The sequence below is a fragment of the Zootermopsis nevadensis genome, unplaced genomic scaffold, assembly GCF_977971745.1.
Source record: "Zootermopsis nevadensis isolate Lab colony 2312 unplaced genomic scaffold, Znev_1.0 Znev_ptg000005l, whole genome shotgun sequence".
Classification (NCBI taxonomy): Eukaryota; Metazoa; Arthropoda; class Insecta; order Blattodea; family Termopsidae; genus Zootermopsis; species Zootermopsis nevadensis.
Genome location: NW_028259137.1, coordinates 422,572 through 445,276, shown reverse-complemented (window position 1 = coordinate 445,276; position 22,705 = coordinate 422,572). Strand labels below are relative to the sequence as shown.

At 38.4% G+C, this 22,705-nt stretch overlaps 1 protein-coding gene across 15 annotated transcripts; it reads right to left on the bottom strand.

Annotated features, from left to right (window-relative positions):
* Positions 1 to 553: 553 nt before the first annotated feature.
* On the bottom strand, positions 554 to 21,137 carry LOC110837847 (mRNA export factor GLE1-like). 15 transcript variants are annotated; one of them, XM_087343262.1, is made up of 17 exons: positions 20,836 to 21,114; positions 20,384 to 20,688; positions 18,580 to 18,689; positions 18,168 to 18,387; positions 17,442 to 17,624; positions 16,164 to 16,306; positions 10,463 to 16,052; positions 8,494 to 8,648; positions 7,753 to 7,855; positions 7,332 to 7,419; positions 6,429 to 6,560; positions 4,977 to 5,110; positions 3,976 to 4,161; positions 3,075 to 3,265; positions 2,542 to 2,732; positions 2,162 to 2,301; positions 554 to 1,270 (listed from the first exon to the last, which is right to left on the bottom strand). In XM_087343262.1, exons 7-17 carry the CDS (start codon positions 10,979 to 10,981, stop codon positions 1,154 to 1,156), a joined length of 1,956 nt encoding a protein of 651 aa, XP_087199388.1. In that variant the 5' UTR covers positions 10,982 to 16,052; positions 16,164 to 16,306; positions 17,442 to 17,624; positions 18,168 to 18,387; positions 18,580 to 18,689; positions 20,384 to 20,688; positions 20,836 to 21,114; the 3' UTR covers positions 554 to 1,153. The 15 variants fall into 15 exon arrangements, with proteins under 15 accessions (XP_087199388.1, XP_087199378.1, XP_087199385.1 ...); XM_087343252.1 differs by having other exon boundaries at positions 10,463 to 10,987; positions 11,273 to 16,052; positions 16,164 to 17,624; positions 20,836 to 21,113; XM_087343259.1 differs by having other exon boundaries at positions 10,463 to 14,197; positions 15,837 to 16,052; positions 16,164 to 17,624; positions 20,836 to 21,113.
* Positions 21,138 to 22,705: the final 1,568 nt, after the last annotated feature.

Below are 22,705 nucleotides of genomic sequence, written 5' to 3'. Positions count from 1 at the left end.
TATATATATATGAAATGTAAGCAGAGGAATATTTACTATTGCTTGCTCCATATAATAGAAACCTCTGAAGAATCTTTATTACATGGCATAAAACAGCTTCTATTGACAAGAAAAGTCTGGAACTGGGCAAAGAAACAGTTTACTGAACTGACAAAACATGCCAATGTAACCATAAGCCTTGCAAATACTTCCTAAAAAATGTGCAACAGTAGGTGGCAATCTGAACCTCTGATTTTTCAATACTAATCGATTGAATGTAGCAAACAAAATTGAAATGGCTGGAGGACCCAAACAGAACGAATACAGATAACCTATGTATATGTGAAAAGGCCTGTTATACACATAATGAACTGACTGCATTCTCAAATAATTTGTCTGATAATTAAATATACTGAAATTAACCTGGTTCTGCAATTAAATATGATAACCTTGCAAATGGATACCAAGACCTCAGAAGAAACTCCTGCCTCCATCTTCAAGGCCACTTTGGCCTTAATCATGGGAAGTTACTAAGTAAAATACCAAATTACGCTAAAATCAAAATAAAAGGAAATAACCCAAATATCTCATTAATAAAATACAAAGCTGAAACATTATACATAAAATTAGAAATCAAACAACTGTATAAAAAGAAACAACATTTAATTATACTAGCATATCAAAAACACTTAGAAGTTGCCAACATGTGGAAAGATTTTTGGTTGATCATTGAAAACAAAATAATATGTAAATTACAAACTGAATTTACCAATTTATACCAAAAACAAAACGATAAAATACAAAAACTAAAAGCTAAAATACAGAATAATAATAATAATAACTCTCAACCGGACGTATTGCCGTATTGAAATTAACCTGGTTCTGCAATTAAATATGATAACATTGCAAATGGATACCAAGACCTCAGAAGAAACTCCTGCCTCTATCTTCAAGGCCACTTTGGCCTTAATCATGGGAAGTTACTAAGTAAAATATTACTTCATAATTTCTTAAACACAAGATTCTCAAGCACATCCACAGGTGTTCAATATATCATCTGGGTTACATGTCTGTTTAAAAATCATATTACCACTGTACAAGAAATTAACTCTGTACTGGTCAATATGTCACAATGTCAGTACTAACAAAAATAAATATTGCTTGATGTGACACATCACCAGAAATCAGATGGCAATAAACCAGCCGGAGGAGGAATATGTCCTTGCTTTAAAATCTTCTGCAAAAGGGCTTGAAGTCGACACACGGGTCCACTTGAAACTGATGGAGTCACCTGTAAACATAATAATTCATTACAGATCAATGTTATTAGTATTAAGAAGCTTTGCGTAGTTTACATTTTACCACAACCTTTTACCTAACATAACACAAGACCTTGAAATTACAAACATTACAAGCAAATCAACTCAAGGATAAAGTGGTATGGAAACAGGTTATGCATGGGCAGCAATAGGAGTCATACAAGAATGTAAGAAACTAACATATTAAAAAATCATTGGGGAGACAAGGGGCAATGTGGAAAGAACAAGTGAGGGGAAGATAAAGAATAAAAAATATAGAAATAGAAACATACGAGAGAATAAAAAAGGAGCACTCATGCGAAAGGAAAGAAGACTGGAGAAGATGTGTGATGACTGAAACATCAAATGATTGTGATGACTTTTTCACACTTTTAAAAAGAAATATGATCAGCAGGTAAACTCAAATAATATTTAGGAAGTACTGTTATTATTGACGGACATTTTAAAGAAAGGAAAAACTAGTTTGGTTGTTGGAAGTAAAGATTTGCTATTGTACAGATTCCTTGGAATTGGTCTGGGTATTTAAATAATATTAATAGTTATTAAGTAATTCAATACATAAGTTGAACAGTGGCATAACAGTTACACATCCAAAAGGATAATAATTAGTTTTGATATTACACAATCTTGAGAACTGTGTAGAATGTGACAACGGCCAACAGCCAAAGGAGAAATAGTCTAAATTTTATATATCACTCTCAGTGAATGCAAACTACAGCTTTAAGAAATTGGACCAATAGGCAGAAGCAATATGAAGTAAATAACACACATGTATTTATATTAGCTCAAATGAAGCTGTCGACGAGATATCTCCAAGTAATGCATCTCTACTAGAACTATCCTCTGAAGCCTACAAACAATACCTTTTCAATTTTTGGGAAATATTCTTTGCAAATAAGATCCAGAAGTTTCTGAAACTGCCGTCCATAATAATAGTACATGGCATTGCCTGCTACTTCCAGAAAATCATACAGCAAAGTTGCAGAGATGTCAGGTCTTGGATCTGCAGAAAAGAGAGCACAGTTACAATGTATCACTTGCTGCAAAAGCAACACACTAACAGTCCCAAAATCACAGCCCTCATGTCAAAGCAAAATGCATGCACAGCTTATAAAGAAAACATATAGTAAAACAAATTTAAGAATTTTAAAACCTCTACAGAGATGATGTATTCAAAGTTACATCCTACAGGAATTCTAATTAGTGATCTGACACACAAAGAGATGAAGCATAAACTAGTTACCCATGTTGAGCATATGTGCGATCCAGTGCCAAGCATGTTTAAGTCCATGGGGATGACTCTTGTTCTGCTGGTATCTACATGGTCGCGTTACTAGCACTGCAGTATACAATCGCATTATTCCAGACATACGCTTTAGAAATTTGTCTTGTTCCTCCAACTCACCATTTTCATTGTAATGATAACCTAGTAACCTGTAACAGAACACAGCTCTTAATAAAGCAGCAAAAATTCCGGTCATGGCTGATCCACTGTATGAGAACTGTGCTTGCAACATCCTGAGTATGAAGCAGGTTACTTCAACATATCAGCTGAAGTTTTACTTTCTTTTTCAGTCCCTTCAAGTAAATGCTAGAATATTACATTAAAATAGGCTGTGACTGCATTCAAGTTATCATTTATAGACATCCTACAAATCAATGCTGTTTAATTTTTCTCACTTGCAAGTTCAACAACTTGAAGCAACTCAATACATGATTAATATCTGCACAATACCTTTAAATACATATAACAGTTTAAAAATCAAGATAGCTTACCTGTAATAGTCCTCATTGGACTGACCTTCCACCTGTGGCATGAATATGGGAACAAGGTAAGGACATTCTCTATAAAAGTGCCCTAAAATAAGTTCTCCAAAGTCTGGAAAATCTGCCCATAGAGCCTCAATGACTGCAGCTATTGCAAATGCTGCTTCAGGTTTACTGGACACGGTATGTTCACCCTGCCACTGAAAACAGTCAAAAATAACAAATTTCACTGAGACCATAAATGTGTTTCACTATATCACATTTTGCATACATAATTTTCCCTCTACGACCCAAATCCATGATAAGGTCCCTTTTTAAAAAGTCACTAATTACTTGACTATATATCTTTGATGCTCAGTAAGAAGGGGCCTTAAGGCAAGACAAACAGCATTTTTATTTACTGTCCACAAAACAACTACTGAAATATACTGTTGTTAAACTACTGGGTGAACAGCAACACACACAAATCTATCATGATTAGGCTGTTAATCATGTCTCTTCTCATCTCCGGCTCTACGACCCAGTGTCAGCAGTGGCCGCCTCTTTTCAGGTTATTTGGCCTATTTGGTAGGACTGCTTGGACGAGTGATTCGCCCGTTGCAAGGCCTCTACTGAACACAGGACAGCACAACACAGAAACATGCAGAGAAATAACCATGCCTCGAGTGCGATTCGAACCCACGGTCGCAGTGTCCAAGCGAACAATGCCCACACCTCAGACCACATGGCCACTGTGACCAGCTGTTAATTGTGTGCAACATAAATACTATACTGAAATAAACTCATATGATGCATATGTTTTCAAGGCCTTACAATTCCACAATTACAATCTATGAAAACAACAGCTCTAAAACATGTAATAAAAAGAATTAAAGAAGGAAACCAGCATATTCCCAAAATAACTACTCACTACAAACTTCTTTGCCAGCAGATTTTTACAGAATATGATGCCTTCTGGATGTGAAGAAGCTATAATCTGGCTGTGCACAACTTCCACAGGCTGACCAGAAATAAGTCTTGAGAGTTTTAGCAGCTTATCCTGAAGATGTTCTGCACTTGCGTGAGAAATAGCGTTCACTGGGATGTTCACAGCTTTCTGTAGAAAATGAAATAAAATTAAAGAAAAATCATTTCACAAAAAGTATTATCACACAACATATTTCCATAAGAGATGGGGAAGACTTCACACTAATACCCCTGACTTAAGTACACATTCTAATGAATATGAGGCAGAAGATCCCAAAGGATGGGTCTTCTGTTCAGCTTATTAAACCTTTTCCTTTTTTAACCATAAGATAACACGGTGATAGCCAAATGAAATGCATATTACCTTAAATTTTATGGCACTGAAATACAGACAAAAGAATGATAAAAATGCCTATGAACTGTATATAAAACATGTTTTCACACAATCATGTTAAAAGAGCAACATTTTAAAGTTATGTCTGGCAACTTTAAGTCAGAGAAATGATTCTACTGGACATCATGCATACAAATGCCATTTAGTTGTGTAATAATTAATTTTTAATTCCCACTAGCCACCTTGGTGTCGATCTGTGCATTTAAAGGAAACAAAACTGAAAGTACAACCAACGCAAGAACTTACAAAATAAAGGTGGTGACAGTTTATGATGATGGTGCCAAGAAGAGCTCTTGTATTATACATTTTCCATTGTATAATGAATTCTTCTTGGGCTACCAGCCATGTCAAAACATTGGTGTTTTCTCCATTAAACAACCTGACATGGCTGGTAGCCTGAGAAGAATTCATTATACTTAGTTGCCGTGAAAGCTTCAGATCATACATATTGCATTGTAACATTAAAAAACTGATTATGCCAATTATTTTGCACACTACAATTAAGTTCTTATTACACACAATATTATACTTAACACTGTAATTATATTTACCTGGAATTCAAATCTGAATTTCTTTAATCTGTCATCTTTCTGCAAATCCTCGTAAAAATTTTCAATACTTTGAAGATACTCCTGCAGAGATTTGTATATATTAAATAATTCTTTATCCACAAACTCATTCAAGTCTGAAAAAAAAAACACATGCGATAGTTAGTACCTAATTTTGGAATGTTACTGATTGGCTCTTGGTAATGTCACACTTGCAGACACAAAATCATATATATAATTGACTGAGCCAGAGGACTGATTATTACTCTCAATTCTTTGTTGCACATCCACATTGCATTCATCATGGATTGAATATATACAATAAAGATTCCAGCCCACAAAATGAACACTTAAAAATTAATTTCTCTAGGTATATACCAGACATCAAGATGGCATCTGAGCTCACCACTCGGTATTACTGTGCCAGCCGAAGACCATCAAGACATAATTACAACTGAGTTCCACAACTGAAATTACTAGAATGAATCAGAATTTGTAAAAGAAAATTAATTACAGGAATTGGAACTGGTCACACCAACTGATTTAACCCCAACTTGTAAATTGCATATATATATATATATATATATATATATATGAATAATTAAATTAGCAGCTTAGATGAGATTATTTCATTTTTCTGGTCATTGGAGGCAGTATTACCTTACAGAAGAATACCATAAATATAAGCACTCAGACAACATATTCATTGCTACCAATATTCATCCATCTCAAAATATCAGTAACAACTGCACTGTTATATAAATTATGAATATAATTTTAATACAGTCATTATGAGATGGGACATGGATCTCACATATGCCAGTGAAAATACAGAAAATTGATATTTTCACCACACCAAATTGAAAGGCTGTGCGTATCTGACAGCAAATCATAAAGAATGTAGCTCAACTTTCAACCCTAGAACTGACATAGTATACAGTACCACTTTTAAATGCCCCGTAAACTTAATTTCTCGTAGCTAAAACAGTGTATGGGTTATTTGTAGAAAAGTGGAAATAACATTAAATGTAAAATTCAATATATCTTATACTTACTGAATGCATAATTGCTTGGTTTTGAAAAAAGGATAAGCCCTTTGACTAACATGAAGGTGAACTGCAAATGATTCTGATTTGTAAGTGAGAAATATGCAAATCCTTGACACGATTGAGAATTTGACACAGTCTTACATTTAACATGTTGAAAATCTATTTTCCTACATTTACAGCACAAAACAATGAACTCGCCATTTACCACTATACACTAACTGTCTGGAATGGAATTCTGCTGCAATTGAAAAGCCACAAATGGCACTGTAGTGTGTTAAGTGAGGAATAACTAACCCATGAATCATCTCATATGAAAGACAGTGCAATCAGTGGCTAATGTACTTCACATGCCTTGGTAACTATCACAGGAGTGACCAAAGGACACCAATTATAAATGAATGCTTGCCTTCAGAAGTTTTTTTCGATTCTACTGCTTTTGTTGGCTCAGAAGATGGTGAAGTCTGTGCCTTCATATCCTCTTGCTTTGCTGTACTGGCCTCAACTGCTGCTTTATCATCATGTTGTTTATTAATTTTTTCTGCAACAAATTTGTATGTTTGTTGTAATTTCAGTCAGGTTGAAAAATAAAAGACAGGAAATTAGAAGTTTAATACAGAAATTCTACCATGCATTCAATTTCTGCTATCCGTCTGATCTCCACATAAACAAAATGAAAGCATTTCATAGTCTGGCAGAATCACATATTGGTTGGATTGTGGTTATAATCTTGATAGCAATTTGGGAATTTCAAAAGAACTCAATAAACCTCTGTTATAATTAGTACTGACTTTCATTACCGTGACTGTTGTATGGATGTGACCTTCAAGTTGTAAAAATTCTTATGAACAGTGTACAATATACTTTTGAGAAAGAAAGTATTAAGCTCTCACGAGCTTTGTGTCTGGTTAGTGGCATCTGCTGGAAACTATGATGACATCTCCTCTTGGGATGACCTCTGCTTAACTAGGTATAAAATACAAAGCCTAGACAAGATGAATTTGTTAAGTTGCCTGACGGGATAACCTCCCATCAGCAGCAACAGACCCTAGTCAGAATGGTCGAGGCTCCTGCCACGACAGAACCCTGTTAACGTTAGCAAAATTCCCGTTTTAGTTATAAGGCTCTGTTTACCATTTCCAGCAATGTGTTTCGTACGGAGGAATGGTGTTACCTAGCAAGGGACGATGTCTTGCGCTTGTGCAGGACTCCACCCTTAGTTAGCTTTTTGGTTGGTTGGTTAGATGAATTAGTTGGGAGGTGGCACCAGTTTCTTGTAAATATGGTTCACAATTCATGTTTCACAACTTACCGCAGACTTTCTTTATGGCTCCTAAGATGTCCTCAATCTGTTGTACTAATTCAGAAGCCTGAAGGTCCAAGTTGTTAATTTCACCAGTCTGTAAATTTAATTGATCTTATTTCATTATAATTATAATTTATAATTATAATTTATAATTAGTAAATATCAAAAAATATACAAAAGAAAATACTAACTGCTGCAACTACATACCATATCATGTGCTCATGAGTTAAAACTCCACATGTTCTAGATCTTGGTATTACCTGGAAGTCAGTTTCAAGCACCTAACACAGCAGCAGCCCAGAACTGAACTCTACTAGCTCAGTCAGTTCACCAAAGACTCAAATAGGGATTACTAGTAGTAGTATAATAAAGACAACTTATTACACAATGCACAGCTGGAAAAGCAATAAATATTATAGATTCTCACCTTGCACTCTCTGACCAACTGATTCATGGCTACATGAATGCTCTTCAGTTTGGAAGCATAATCAGAAAACTCTGCTGCAAAAGCTTGCTTGTCTTTACACTGCCTGAAATAAAGCAACATTATATAAACCAATCTACACAGCACAACATCCCAGAAACAGTCATCCTTCAACATCTTGTCAAAGCAGGATTTTCCTCTGGTTTAGCATATGTGAAACTGAGAAGACACATATTCAAACCAAAAGGCAACTGCTGCGCAAGTCACATATAAACTACAGCCCAAACCAAGGATTGTGATTTCAGACAACAGATTTTCAATAATTAAGTGAATGGTAAAACATTTTTCTCAGGAAGTGAACAGTTACTGAAATGGTCAAGAAATATTCTGCTCTTACAAAACCCCACAGATTAACACTATGTTCAGGTAAGCCCACCAATGGACTCTATTCTGAGCAGCTGAATCCAGTTAACCCTATCACATCATATTTTTCTAAAACACATTTTAATATTATCCCCCCATCTGCATCTAAGTCACTCAAGAGGTCTCCTTCTGTAGGTTACTCATTCTCCTTGCTGTAATCACCCTAGCAATGTTAATTGAAGAGTACTGTGTGATAACACTTGCATAGGATAGGAACAAGAAAATGGGTGCCAGCAAAGAGATGGAAGATAGGGAGAACATGAATAACACTAATTTACAACAGATACAAGAACTTATTATACCTGACCACTAACAACATACCTAGATGCTTCAACACTCTGTTTGCATTTTGTCTGATACTCGATATGATACTGATGCACTTTGTCAATTTGGATCTTTCTTTCATTTATTATTTTTCTCTCTTCCTCCTCTGGTTCTTTCTGTCTTTGTGCCTCCTTAATCTTTTCATTTATATGCTACAAAAGAAAATATTTACAAATATAACTGTAGTAACAACTCACATCTTAAGTATGGATCAATTCATTTTTACATTAAAAATTATTTCTCATTGTCAGTGATTATATAACAGTGAGCGAGAGGACGATTGGGAATGATGAATTGGAAAGTTTGTGGAAAGAAGCAGTTGTAGTATAATTTAAGGTACTACCCTAGCATTTTTCTGGGACCACATAAAAGCATGAAAATACTGTGTATGCTTGAACTTGTGATCAAAACTTACCAATGTTCTACTGTGAGGGAAACCAAATAAATATATAATTGGAAAATTATCATCTATTGCAGAATATTAGGTTGTAGCAATAATCATGGTAATAAGTCTGAAGTATTTTATTACTCAAAGTTGGCATATTTATCATATTTCTTTCTGCTATAATAATATACAGTCTGTGTACAAATGACAAAACTGGCTAAATTACAAGATTAAAAAACTCATAGTATGATTATACAACTGATATTTCGTAAGACTTGAGGTTCTCACAGCGGTGAGTATGAAGATTTCCGTCTTCTGGGTTGTTGCGCTGTGTAGTCTGGTTGATGTTAACCAACGTTTCAGAGGTCATACTGCCTCCGCCATCAGGGTCACAGCGCAACAACCCAGAAGACGGAAATCTTCAACTGATATCTCATTATTATTTTGAATTTCTCTTTTCATTTCATAGTGCCATTCAAATTAAGCAGTACTTTTTTCCAATGCTCTTTCCCAGACAGAAAGGTGTAAACACTCACATACAGCATGATGCATATTAACTTATAAGTTTCAAATATTTAAATAAAATAAGTTTTTAAAATATGAAAAAACTATGCTAAGTTTTGTGTGGAAGCCATCAGCATTTCTCCATTCTGAATGTACAGTTTCTTAATTTAAAGCATATTTTCAGCATATTAGGTTTGGAAAAGTGAAATGTTATGGGGAGAAAACAACAGTATGACAGAAGACTACATACTATTGGGAGAAAAAAGGTTCTGTTCTTTCTCATAATAAAGTTTCCATAATCTCAACTCATATATACGAGGCTCGTCCACAAAGTAAGTTTCCCTGGGGCCGTTTACAGAAACAAAACACAATTTCATGGAAATATTTATTGCAACAGATACAGCAAGTGTCCAGCTATTTTTCAACATACTCGCCACCGGAATTGAGACATTTGTCATACCGTGGGACCAACTTTTGAATACCTGTGTCGTAGAAGTCTGCCGCCTGGGATTGGAACCACTGTGTGACAACCATCTCCGCCTCTCTGTCATTCTCAAAACGCTGACGCTGACCGGACAGGAATTTCTTGAGGTGTAGGAAAAGATGGAAATCACTGGGAGCGAGGTCTGGGCTTTAGGGTGGATGATTAAACACCTCCCAGCTGAACTCCTGCAGGAGACTTGCTGTCCGTCGAGCCGTGTGCGGCCTAGCGTTATCACTGACCGCACTTCACAGTCGGCGGGAGCTAGAATAAGAACCTGCATCTTCAACAGCTGCAACGATGCTACTGTGAGAACGCGGGAAGTGCCGTTAGTGCATGCGCCATGCTACGTCATTGCTCTATCACGTACGCACAGTCGCTTCGCGCAATATAAGGTTTGCTAGCTGTGGGACGAGTGGGAAACTTACTTTGTGGACGCGCCTCGTAGAATAAACTATTACGATGTGGCCTGCTAAAGAGAAGGGATACAGGTCACACCTGGAACCCACTCTTAAAAAGAAAGAGGTAACCTGATACTGTACAATTACAATCTTGTATATGTTCAAATAAAATCTTGTACACAAATTCTGCCTTACTTGAGTATGCTTTTTGTATTGTTGCGCCAACTGCTGTAGCCTCTCATTTGCAAGAATCTCATCTTCTTGCATTTGGCGTAAAATCTGCTGCTCATATCGAAGCACCTTTGCTTGGATCTCATGCTGGACACACTGATATTTACTGTGGAACTCCATTTGGCGAATCTGAGAGACCTTCACCATGTTCCTGATACGCTCATTAATGAAATCCTTCACTCTCCTTTGCCGCAGCTGGTCCATATCATATAACTGCTTCAAAGTTGACAATGATGAATAATCCTCTCCTCCAGCAAATTCCACATTGTCAATACATGAATTCATATTACAATTTATTGCAACATCTGAACCATACGATTCTTTTGTAGAAAGGGAGGGAAAATTTTCACTCAGCTCACACATTTCTTCACTTCTGTTCTTCAAAAGATCATAAACAGCACACTTGCTGTTTGGAAATACAACTGATGCTTTCCTTAAGGCTGATAGGCGAATTGCATCTAGTCCCAATGCAATATTCGCCATAATTTTCTAAAATCAGAATAAAATGCTCTCAAAATAAAATACATGTAAATGGCATAACACAAATATTAAACTACAAAGGCAACCTCCCTTCATAGATATTCAAATGAACGGCTAAACAGAATTTAATTACAAGCTACAGATCATTCATACGGCTAAGCCACAGATGAAGAACATGTCATAGCACAAATATAAGCTACATCTGTAACACATTTATATATTAACTACATAACTTAAAAATCACATACAAACCCTCAAGATAACGAAATAATAAATAGGAAACCTGTGTCTCACCCTCTTTACGGCACCATTCGCTCCAGACTGACGGAAGCCACCAACCAACCAACCAAAGAAGCTAACTGAGGGCAGAGGCCTGCGCAAGCGCAAGCATCGTCCCTACCTAGGTGAAACCATTCCTGCGCACAAGACGCATTGCTGGAAATGGTAAACGGTCGTAATATAAGAACGGAAATTTTGCTAACGCTAACGGGGTTTCGTCGTGGCGGGAGCCTCGACCATTCAAACTGGGATTTGTTGCTGCTGATGGGAGGTTATCCTGTCAGGCAAGTTGTCGAAGGAATTTGGTTGGTTGGGTCTCTGGGGTATGAACCCAGAGAGGGAGGGGCCGTTTCGGCTGAAGGCCTCTGCGGCATGGGGGGAAGATCACTTCAGCTGATGGCCTCCATGATCGGGGGGAAGGGTGGCGGGCCGTGCCCCTATTAAGTTATACCCTGGCATTCGCCTTACAACTGAGGAAAGCACGAAAAACCTCAGTCAGGGTAGCCGAGTAGTCTAACCACTCGTTGTGCTGACTTGGCCGTCTTTTGGGGATGGCTTCGGCTGGCCTGCTGAACATCAGTCGCCCTCGGTTGCCCTTGGGTGAACTCTGGCAGCCCTCATTCGGCACGAGTGTCTTCCGAGTTGCCGAACTAAGGGGTTCCCCACACCAGCTAACCTCGAGTCAAACCTCTCAGTTAGTGCTCTGATGTGGTCGGCAAAGAAAGGGACCCCCAGATCCTCATGTATTTGCCTGTTACTAACGTACCAGGGCGCGTTAGTAACAATTCGAAGACACTTGGATTGCAGAACTTGCAGCTTCTGGACGTGGCTGTGGGCAGCTGACCTCCAGATCGGGCATGCGTAATCCATTATGGGACGGATGAGCTGCTTATAGAGTAGTACACCGTTCCTGATTGACAGGCCACTTCTCCTATTGATAAGCGGGCCTAGCACACCTAATCGTTGCGCTGCCTTCTTTCCCACTTGGTTGACGTGCGCCGACCAAGTAAGCCCGGCGTCAAGGGTGACCCCCAGATACTGTGCTGTTTTGACCCATTGGATCGGCTGTCCGAGGAACTGCACTGCTCGGGGCTGTTGGATGTGTCTTCTCGCGGAAATGAAGAGAACCGCGGTGCTCTTCGAGACGTTGATAGCAATCCTCCAGGCCCTGAGCCAGAGCTCAAGTCTACTGAGGTAGGTCTCCAGATACCTGACGAGAAGCGTTGGGCTACGGGACGTGACTACTAGAGCCGTGTCGTCCGCGTATTGTGCTAACTCGACGTGGCGGGACGGTGTGGGTATGTCGTTGACATACAGACTGAAGAGCACAGGGGAGAGAATTCCGCCCTGCACAACTCCAGCCCGCATGGTACGACGTGTGGACTTGGCCGACTGGAAGGATGTCTGGAATGTCCGGTCAGCGAGGTAGGAAGAGATGGTTTTTACCAAGTACGACGGGAAGTTGAGGACGGTCAGTTTGTATAGGAGGCCTTGGACCCAGACTGTGTCGAAGGCTTTGGCCACGTCCAGGAAAACCGCGCCGGTTAGCCGCTTCTCATCAAGGTTTCTGTTGACCCTTTCGACGAGGCGAGCCAGCTGTAACGATGTGCTGTGTCTGGGTCGAAACCCAAACTGCTCGTCGCGCAGCAGCCCGCGTACTGACGGAAGCCGATTGTCGACTGCTATTTATAACCTTGCAACGCTGACGTCACGTATTACGCAACAGTGAAGAAAGGCGCTGAATACGGTTCATTCAGGCGTGCATAACAAATGAGAAATGAACCTTATGGCATGCCAACCGTGACAGTTGCACGTTTGCGTCGCAGGTGTGCTTTACGAATTCAAATCTTTCTCGCGCAGGTTTTCGTATTTTATAAGAACGACTGCGTTTCGTATTTACACACTATTTGTAGTTAGAGAAAGACAAATTTTAATTACTACAAGTTATAATTTGGTTACATCCCATCCTAAATATACGAAGTCAATAATTAATATTAAATACTTTCTGTGTAAAAGGAAATAAATTTAAACGTAATGAAAGGAGGCTTGAAGTAAATTTTGTAATTTAATTTGCCCTTGTTTAAAAATTACGTCATATTTTATTATACTTGTTTAATTTTAATGACGATATTTGAGGGTCCCAGGCACTGTTGAACCCATCGCCCCTGGTCGACGGAAAATGTTTCCTTCCTTCGAAGGAAAAGTTAAAATGACAGTCATAAGAATATATTTCCATTACCAAATGAAGTTTCTGGAAGTGAGCATAATCTATGCTCCAATAATGTTGCTCATTTATTGTGGCAGTGTTACAAACATACAGAGTACAATTTCGAGCACTTTGTTTCTTTTTACAGCTTAAAGGGTTGGTGCAAATATAAGAAAGAGTTCTTTGCATCAAAGCAATGATAACAGTTTACATAATGCAGGTCTGAAATTTCCCTTTCTGAGTTGCAGCACCCCTTTTCCAAAATTACTGTTCGGTATGGAAATTTCATAGGAGGTTCTGCAATGACCTGTATGTTTGTGCAGGCAGTAGAATAAGCAATAGATGCCAAAAATTTTAATTGTTTTAAAGAGGAGGAAAACAATTTCTAGATTATACACATGTATAATATGCTCCATAGAAGACTAAAAATTAAGACTTAGGATTCCTATACCTGGCCCCTGCTCTAGCATGTTTCTTATGGGCAGTGATATGAATGCCTATAACTTGCATGTTCTGATATTTTGTTTATTTAGTCATTAGAGCTTTACATATAACCATTGGAACTGAATGGACTTAAGTAAATTTTAGTTGATTATTCTGTTAATCTGTCATATTATTGCTTTATAGGGTGTGGGAATGTTGATTTGTCATCTTGTCTTGCAGACTCTTCCACATGCGGAAGTTGATGCCAGTCCAGTTTGGTCCTCTACTCTTTGGCATGGCACCTGATCACCCTGAAATGAAGAATGTGGTAAACGCATTTACCAGTACAGCAGAGAGTCCTCAGCTAAGATTTACAGTGAATGTGACTCTGGGTCAGGACATGTAACTGTAGGAACTCAGAGATGCATGTCGTGCCTTTTGTTGGTTGGTGGATTATCACAGGGCCAGAAAAACATTCAGCCAAATTATTTAGGTATGGCTACTCAGTTGCTGATATCTACAGAATTATGCGACTGATGAACTGAAAGGCTTCATTTTGGGTGTCACTAGGAAAGCTGTTAGCCTTATTGACAGGGGCAGATCATAACGGAGGAACCATAATCAGCAGAGGTCCTGGTTACTTTCATCATCTGGGAAATTTGGCCTCATCACCCTCATGTTGGAGGCTGCAAGGACCTGTGAAACATTGACAAGTTCTACCAGACTACATGGCATAAGACTCATCACTTCATGGCTAGTTCATTAGCTGCCACATTTGGTTTCCAGGGAGTTCATTGCTGTAAATGTTGAAAGTTTTGTCACTCTTCCACTGCTCCTATGAAAAAACTTAACTTACAAATTTCATCACTTGACCTGCTGGTCTCTCACTGGCTTACAGCAGTTATTCCTCATAGTTTTTTTTTTGGGGGGGGGGATGAAAAGGCTGAAAACAATTTACAAAACACAGTCCTTTGTTACACTTCCAGCAGTACACAGTTGTAAATGTGAAAAAGTATGTTTGTAAAGGAATTTTTGAAAGGTGAAATCATGCTAGGACAGTCTCTGGAATCTCGTCAAGTGAGACAGATACCGCTAATAGAAGAACTGCGGGCCTCCAAGCATTGAGGCAATTTCTTTCTGTATTTACCAAATGAAAATATGTCTCACATAGACTTTGTAGTGCTCATTGAGTAAACAGTTTTAGTTCATTGAGGTTAGGTTATGGTTTGGTTTATGTCATATTATATTATATTTCTCCAGTACTGAAAACTTTTGTTGCTAGAGGAGAAACGTTCTCATTGTTTTGAAGCTAGTCAGTCTATAAATTTCAGGCTTAACTGCAGTATTTTCTTCCTTTGTATCTATAAACCATTTTTAAAAATATTTCTAGTATGAATGTGTGGGGGTAATTACTCTGCAATTGTCTGCGTGGGTACACTTCCGTTTGAGCAGAGCATTGTTCTCTACATTTCAGAATATCTGATAGGCATTCAGGAGCATCGAAACAAGATGCTGAACCCATTCTGCAGTTTATACGGATTGATCTAGGCCCATATCTAAAAATGTGATTGTGGCTTCTTCCTAAAGACAAATATCCGAATCTGTGGCAGGGGGCAGCCGATCGAAAAAGATATATTTGGAAGCACATTTTTGAACTGGCTTTCTCTCATAAAACTGAATAAATGTACACAAGGAAACAGTTGACAGACAAGAAGCGTCAAACCGGAAGTGCAACACTTGGTAGCTGTAATGATGACTCAATGTTCACTTTGGGTTTTCATTACAAATAAACATCCCATTTTTATAAAAAAAAAATTATTCAACACGTTTAACATACATTAAAAATGTTTAAAAGTAGCTTATTTTCCTTGAAAAGTCTGCTGGAAAAAATAACAAAACCATTCATAACATTTCTTTTGTCTAACACCGCTTGTTGAAACGTCGGTTCACCATTTGTTTTGATATAATCCTGAGCGGGCGGACAGTACTCATTCTGCTGTATGTCGGCTGCAGACCCCACACTGGCTGGTACTTTCGACGGACTATGCCGCCTGACTCACGGGTGTCATGTGCCTGTTGCAAACCTGGCGTCCCATGCATGGCACCGATTCCGCCCGCCCACCAAACACTGCCGTAGATCTCGGCATATGTCGTGGCTGGCCTCCCCTGTTAAAAGAAAACAATAATTAACGACTATGGCGAAAGTTAAGTCCTTGTCAGATTTACAAAGTAAATGTTTTATTTAATGAATAATTTACTCAGATATTAAGACGTTACCGTCGGTGGTCCGTGGCCTAGTGGTTAGTGTCCTTTCCACTGGACCTGGACCCACAGTTCACGGGTTCAAACCCGGTCGAGGGTGATAAAAATCCATAGCACAACATCCTTTGCCCCATGTCTTAGATTTACGAAAGATAAACCTGCAAGGAAGAGAGAAATAATGATGTTCAGCAAAACTTAGAGGCTGTGTTTCTCACTCACGTGTATCCTGATCCCTATTACATGGCTGATACTTGAGGTAAGCACTGTGAAAATATACCCATGTAATAAAAAGTTTTATTTTTGTTGTGAAGTCAAGAAAATCTCAGTTTAGTTTCTATCTTGTTGGTGTGAAAACTAGAGTCTGCTTCTTAAATCTAAGCTCACGCCACTTTCTGCCTCAGTGCAATGGGAACAGTTCAAGATGAAGCAGCGTTTCTTCTGGTTTGCTTTAAACAAATAATTTATGACAATGCAATGTAAGATTTCACCTGGATACGGTAGAAACCCGTCAACTCATAAAACAATTTCTTTTTGAAATTTGGTATTACCAGTTTAAGGAAACTGGTAATGTTTTAAGATGGAAATTCACTGACAGGTCTGATGTATGAAAAATGTAAGACAGTCTTTTAGATGAAGCCCCAAGAAATCAGCCATGCATTAGAGTTTGATGGTGGGATATCAGAGACCGCAATCTGAAATTCATTACATAAGACTAGTTTGTATGTTATCCAGAATGGTACATAATGGCATTGACATAGATATACAAGCAGTTCTCACTCTTAAAATGGGTGACCTGGAAAAGTAGGGATAAGGTGCTGATTCTTGAGCCAAAAATCCAGGGTTTAAGACTGGTTGGACCCAATGTAGCGATTTGACATGCCTTCTTATTTCTCATTTCTGACCAACTCCGTGAAACAGAGTCCTTACTGTAAAGCTTATTGTCATCCTGATAGTAAATTCCCTTTTTCTCACAGAACTCCACCATTCATTATTGTTTTCACAAGAGCCCATCACCGGACTGCGTCCCGAACCAGATGTTTCCAGTCCATACTTCAACACCATTAATCCAACCTCAAACAAAGTTTTGTAAATGTTGTAAAATCAAAAACTTTCATCATGAATCATTAAGCTGTAAGCTCTCTCTATTGGTCATTATCTTTGCCATCAAAATAGCACTAGAAAAACATTTATATTTCACTGACAAATTTTCATTTTCACCAAATAAATGCGGTTACTAGTGTCACAATAAAGAGCAGAACTTCACTGGTGGAGGTGGAGGTTCATTTACACTACATTTATTAAATTTCTTCAAAGCAGGTTCCGCCTGTGTAGTCCGTGCAGGGAGTGCAGGCATAATTTCAAACGTTCTGACCCTTCTAGAGACATGCCAGTGCAGTCGTTTATATTCAGGAACTTCAGTTTGCTACATCTCTGTCTAATTGCTGTAAGGCTTGCATCTGTCAGCTCGGAGCATCCCTGTGGAGGAGATCGTACCCATTATTTAGCACTTGCAACGGATAACAATCACACTGCTATGTATCAATTATCCACAGAAGTTTGAAGAAAATTGTAAACATATATGACAGTTGCTTGTGTACTATCCACGATAAACACAATGCCATCACTGAGCAGATTAGAAATGCAAAATTATAATATTTCACAGTATAACAATTAATTACACATTGTCTTATGATAAACTCCCTCATTTGGAATTCATTGTCACTGCGGATTTTCCATATCACTGAATGGTAATTATTTTTAAATACTTTATTTTTATATTGTTTTTATGTGGAAGATACATTTATGGGGAGATTTGTAATGCATCACAATAAAACTTTAATTTCATAACCCATTATGATCTATCACAGATTCTACTCTTAAAATATTTTATTTATTTTATTTATTATAATTGAAAATACTTTGTTTAGTTTCAGATCTGAAGGACTTCTCTATAAAACATATTTTATTAAAATAATTTGATAATCTGAAGTAATCATGAGGAACCACAGAAATACAAACCTGGGTTCTTGTTTATTAACTTTATCAACATGTGTTATGTGCCAAGTTAACTTGCTTGATATAAAGTGACATACACCCACAATTCAAGATGTTTCAGTCTTGACAAATGCTTCACAAGTTCAATAATGCCACTGTCTGTGATTCTGTGACAACAGTTCATTTTAAGGGTTTCAATGCTTGGGTTCTTTGATGCCAGATCTGCGATGCCTGCATCTGTTACCTGAAATCAGAATGTAAAATGTACTTAGAAAAAATAGCACTGAAAATTTTGTAAATGATCATTCTTAACAAGCCCCTTGTTCTTCTGTGCAACTTTATCAAAAGCGAAGGACTTGGTGTTTGAGAAGAACAGGTAAGATATCAAGAAACCCAATGAGAAGCAAAACATATTAAATTTCCTGATGAAACTAACCTGCCGGCAGAAACTCAGACTTAAATGTCGAAGTTCAAGAAAACTAAAGGCATACTTAAGGCTGACATCTGTGATTCCCCGGGAGTCACGCAAATCTAGTTCTTGCAAACCTGAAGGGAAAAATAAATAGATTACAATGAATCAGTTTATCTAATGATATCCTTAAATTATACGATCAAACAAACGTCTGTATTTAAATATTAACATATTGTGCATACCTTTCAATTTAACAATTGAGAAACCTAAGATTTTTGTCTTCTGGGTTGTTGCGCTGTGTAGTCTGGTCAATGTTTACCAACATTTCTGAGGTCATACTGCCTCCGTCATCAGGGCAATGAATATTCCAATAGTGTGTGTGGAGTTAGGTTTATGGGTGCCAGAATGTGAATGGAGTAGCCTGCCCCGAGCCAATGGGAGCACGCATGGGAGTGGACCAATAGGAGCGCGTGGGCAAGTGTGAGAGTGGGAGAAAAAGGAAAGAGAGAGAGGGGGGGCTCGGGAAGTACATCCGGTGGGACATCGGGGGGTTCAGTTGAATGTGATCGGGGACCTGAAAGGGGCCATTTTAGTGGTCTGGTTGGTTCTGGTGGTGCACTCTGGAGAAGACAAAGTTCTGATATGCCTCTGTTTGTTATGGCATAGCAGGCCTCCTTATTGAGTATCAAAAGGTTCTTTAGGTTCTGACAGATAGCTATGAAAGAAGGATGTGAAAACTTCTTCTTCTTCTATGTCAATCCGGTCCGTATTCGGTCCATGGCCTCCTCAATTCTCCTCTTCCATTCGGTCCCATCCTCCGCTCGGATGTTAGGTCCGTCTGTCAGTGGCTTTGATTGAGGTTTCGAAACATCTTCCTTTTTACGGTGCAAGGTTGTTACCCTTGGGACCAACCCCCAACCTGGAGGACCATGATACCTGTCTTAGTCTGACCTCTCCCCCTCGACCAATCTGGCTAGGAAGGCCCTTCCAGTAGCTATGCTACCGCCAGCATAGCTCTTGGGATCACTGAGGTACTCAAACCCCACCACCACGACAAGGTGCAGGTACCATTACGTAAGGTGTGAACACTCACTTAAATCTAATGTAGTGAGACTCTCTTGTGATTCTGAGTACGCTTGCATTGTTCAGTCATTCGCAAGACTGAAGATGAAGTGTTTCAAGATGTAGTTCTGGTACTTCTGCAAGTTGTGACAATGCTGCATCATCAAGTCCGTGCCACCAAATTCCAACTTCCTAATCTTCCCTGCTTTTGACTCAATGTGTTTTAATATATTAATGAATGTCAGAACAATTTCTGATGCCATTGTGTAGCCAGATTTTAACATGTCACCAGGGTAAAATTTCTTAAACAGTTCGAGATCGAAAGAGATCTGACATCCTGTAAATGACAGATCTTCTAAATTTGATGCAATTGCCACAAATCTACTGAAAAGGGCATCTGACAAATATGTATTTGAATCAAGACTTAGCTCCCTAAGTTTGACAAGAGTGTTACTAAGCAGAATAACATCATATTTCTGCCTCAGAACCCTTCATGACTTCAAAAGTTCAGGAACACCCACTCACATTGAGAGTTTCTAAATGTGAGCACTTTAACGAAATATTTACAAAGGTCTTTTCTGATGAAGATTTCTGTCTTCTGAGTTGTTGCGCTGTGTAGTCTGGTCGATGTTGACCAACGTTTCAGAGGTCATACTGCCTCCGTCATCAGGGCAATGACGGAGGCAGTATGACCTCTGAAACGCTGGTTAACATCGACCAGACTACACAGCGCAACAACCCAGAAGACAGAAATCTTCATACTCACCTCAATTCTTACGTCTTTTCTGATATATCACAACTATTTATGGAAAGAGACTGCATTTGTGGACAGAATCTATCCTAAAATTTGGTTAACTTTCCTCCTAGTTCTACTTCTTTGAACACAAAATTCAGAAACGTTCAAAGACTATTTTCGAAGACTTGTAGTGGTCTAGTGAGGTCATTTTGTAATACCACTACTTCATTGCTATGCAGTTTGAGGTATTTTGATGCATTATGCCACAAATGGCACACTTGAGAGGCACTAATTCTGTCTGACAAAGGCAGGAACTCCAGGATCTATATTATAATCTGGAATATGAAAACAATTTAAAATATAACAAGGCAACGAAAAAAATTTGTTTTAGTAGAATGTTTTTAAGAGGTGATCACATAAGCTTCAACTTTTAAAAACGAAATATTAAAGCACACGTCACAATAAAATATTCAAGATCATACCTTACATAATCTTACGCATAACTGGTTAGATGCCACTGCAGATGTTGACAGTTGTTACCTCGATGGGAAGTTAAACAAATTCATCATTTTTAGTACTTCGATGTCTACTTTCACTTGAGATTTTTATGACGGACTCCACGTCAGATTGCTGTGTGTGTGTAATGTCAGTAATTGATACATTTAACAAGAATACTTTTTCAAGACCTTCAACTTACGCTTTTCCTGCTACCAGCTGATTTATCTAATTCCATATTACATATGTGGTTTAGTTTTATATCATGAGATGGCATGGCGGATGCTATGATGCAAACTTTCACCGCTAGATGTCTCGTACAGGATGAAAGTATTAGTTTGTTGTTTTAACTCCCAGGTTGTGAATTCTTGACGATTACAACAAAACATCGTTTGAGTTTAAAAATAGCCAAGAAATAAATGGACTTTTTGAGTTATTTTTCAGTTTTATCTGCCCTGTTTTCATTCCAACTATACATCACATTAAACATCTCTTTTTTTAAATTCCACGTGGTTCTGGACGAAATTCAATCAAACGAAAACATGTCAAGAAACGTCAGTGACAGTTAATTTGCATCAAACGATTAGGTTTATTCTGCTCATATTAAAGCAGTTTTTGGGTGGTCGTTTAACTGAAAATAGCAGAAAAACAAATGGTTGTGATAGCTGTGATAATGTAAGTGGTCAGAGTTTACACACGATGTACTTATTGTTCCGTTCATGTTACGGTTATTGTTTAAGAAACAATGGAGAATATTTCACTGTCGTTGTTTGGGGCGCAGGAGCGAACTGTGAGTTTGTGACATTTGAAAACGTATTTCGTCATTCAGCTATTGGTTTTCATTCGCCGTCTTGTTCGTTACACTGTGACATTCAAACATGCTAATTTTTTTCACCAGAGAACAGTTGGTTGTATAGCTATGTAAAATAAGTCACAGATGATGTGTGAGTGTAGTCGTCACTGCTTTGGTTTCGGACTGACGTTTTGTACTCAGCACTGGACGTCATCTTCCATCGGTAGCCTCGGACTCAGTGCGGACGGTGTGACGCCTAGCATCGCGACGTTGTCGCGCCGGAAGCAAGCCAAGCCACGAGCAGTGAAAAGTAAGTAACTCCCACTGGGTGGTTTTATTTAATATAAAATGTTGTCTCTATAAGAAGGAAATAAATTTAAAAATATCGTCGGATTTTATTATACTTGATTAATTTTAAAGACGATTTTTCAAGGGCCCGGTGGCTGTTAACCCCATCACCCCTGCAAAAGGGAAAATGTTTCCGGGGGGCCCATGCGGCCCGCGGGACGAATGAAGAGAAGTTCTGGCGTAAACAATGGCATTGTATTTGCCTCTGAACTTGGTCGATCTACTTTTAAGGAAGGAATGTGCGACTGAAATCCTAATTAACTAATTTTGTTTCTAATTCCTGTCACAATGGAGACTTAATTTTAAACTTTAACAAACAGCCGAGGGGTAGCAAGGGGTGGTGATGCGGAACTCGTAGCCTATCCTATCTAATTGCAATCCTCGCCTTTACGTGGTGCACCCTGTTTCCACTAACGAGGCAAGGGTAATCGAGTCATGGCGGAAAAAACAAACATTCCATTGGGGTGGAGAATTGCCAGCTAATAACGCCTGTCTAGGAGCTGTAAGACAGCAACCCTGCTACTGGACTTCAACTGGTAACCAATCCAGGGGATGAAATCTCAAGGAAAAATGCAGGATGGATTTTACTTACGACGACATGATTAAGAGCATAAATAATACATCATGGAATGTTCGGGGTATTACCAACAAAGAAGATTAATTGGAGTTAGAATTGTTAAATAGGAAAATATATATTGCAATAATTTCGGAAATTA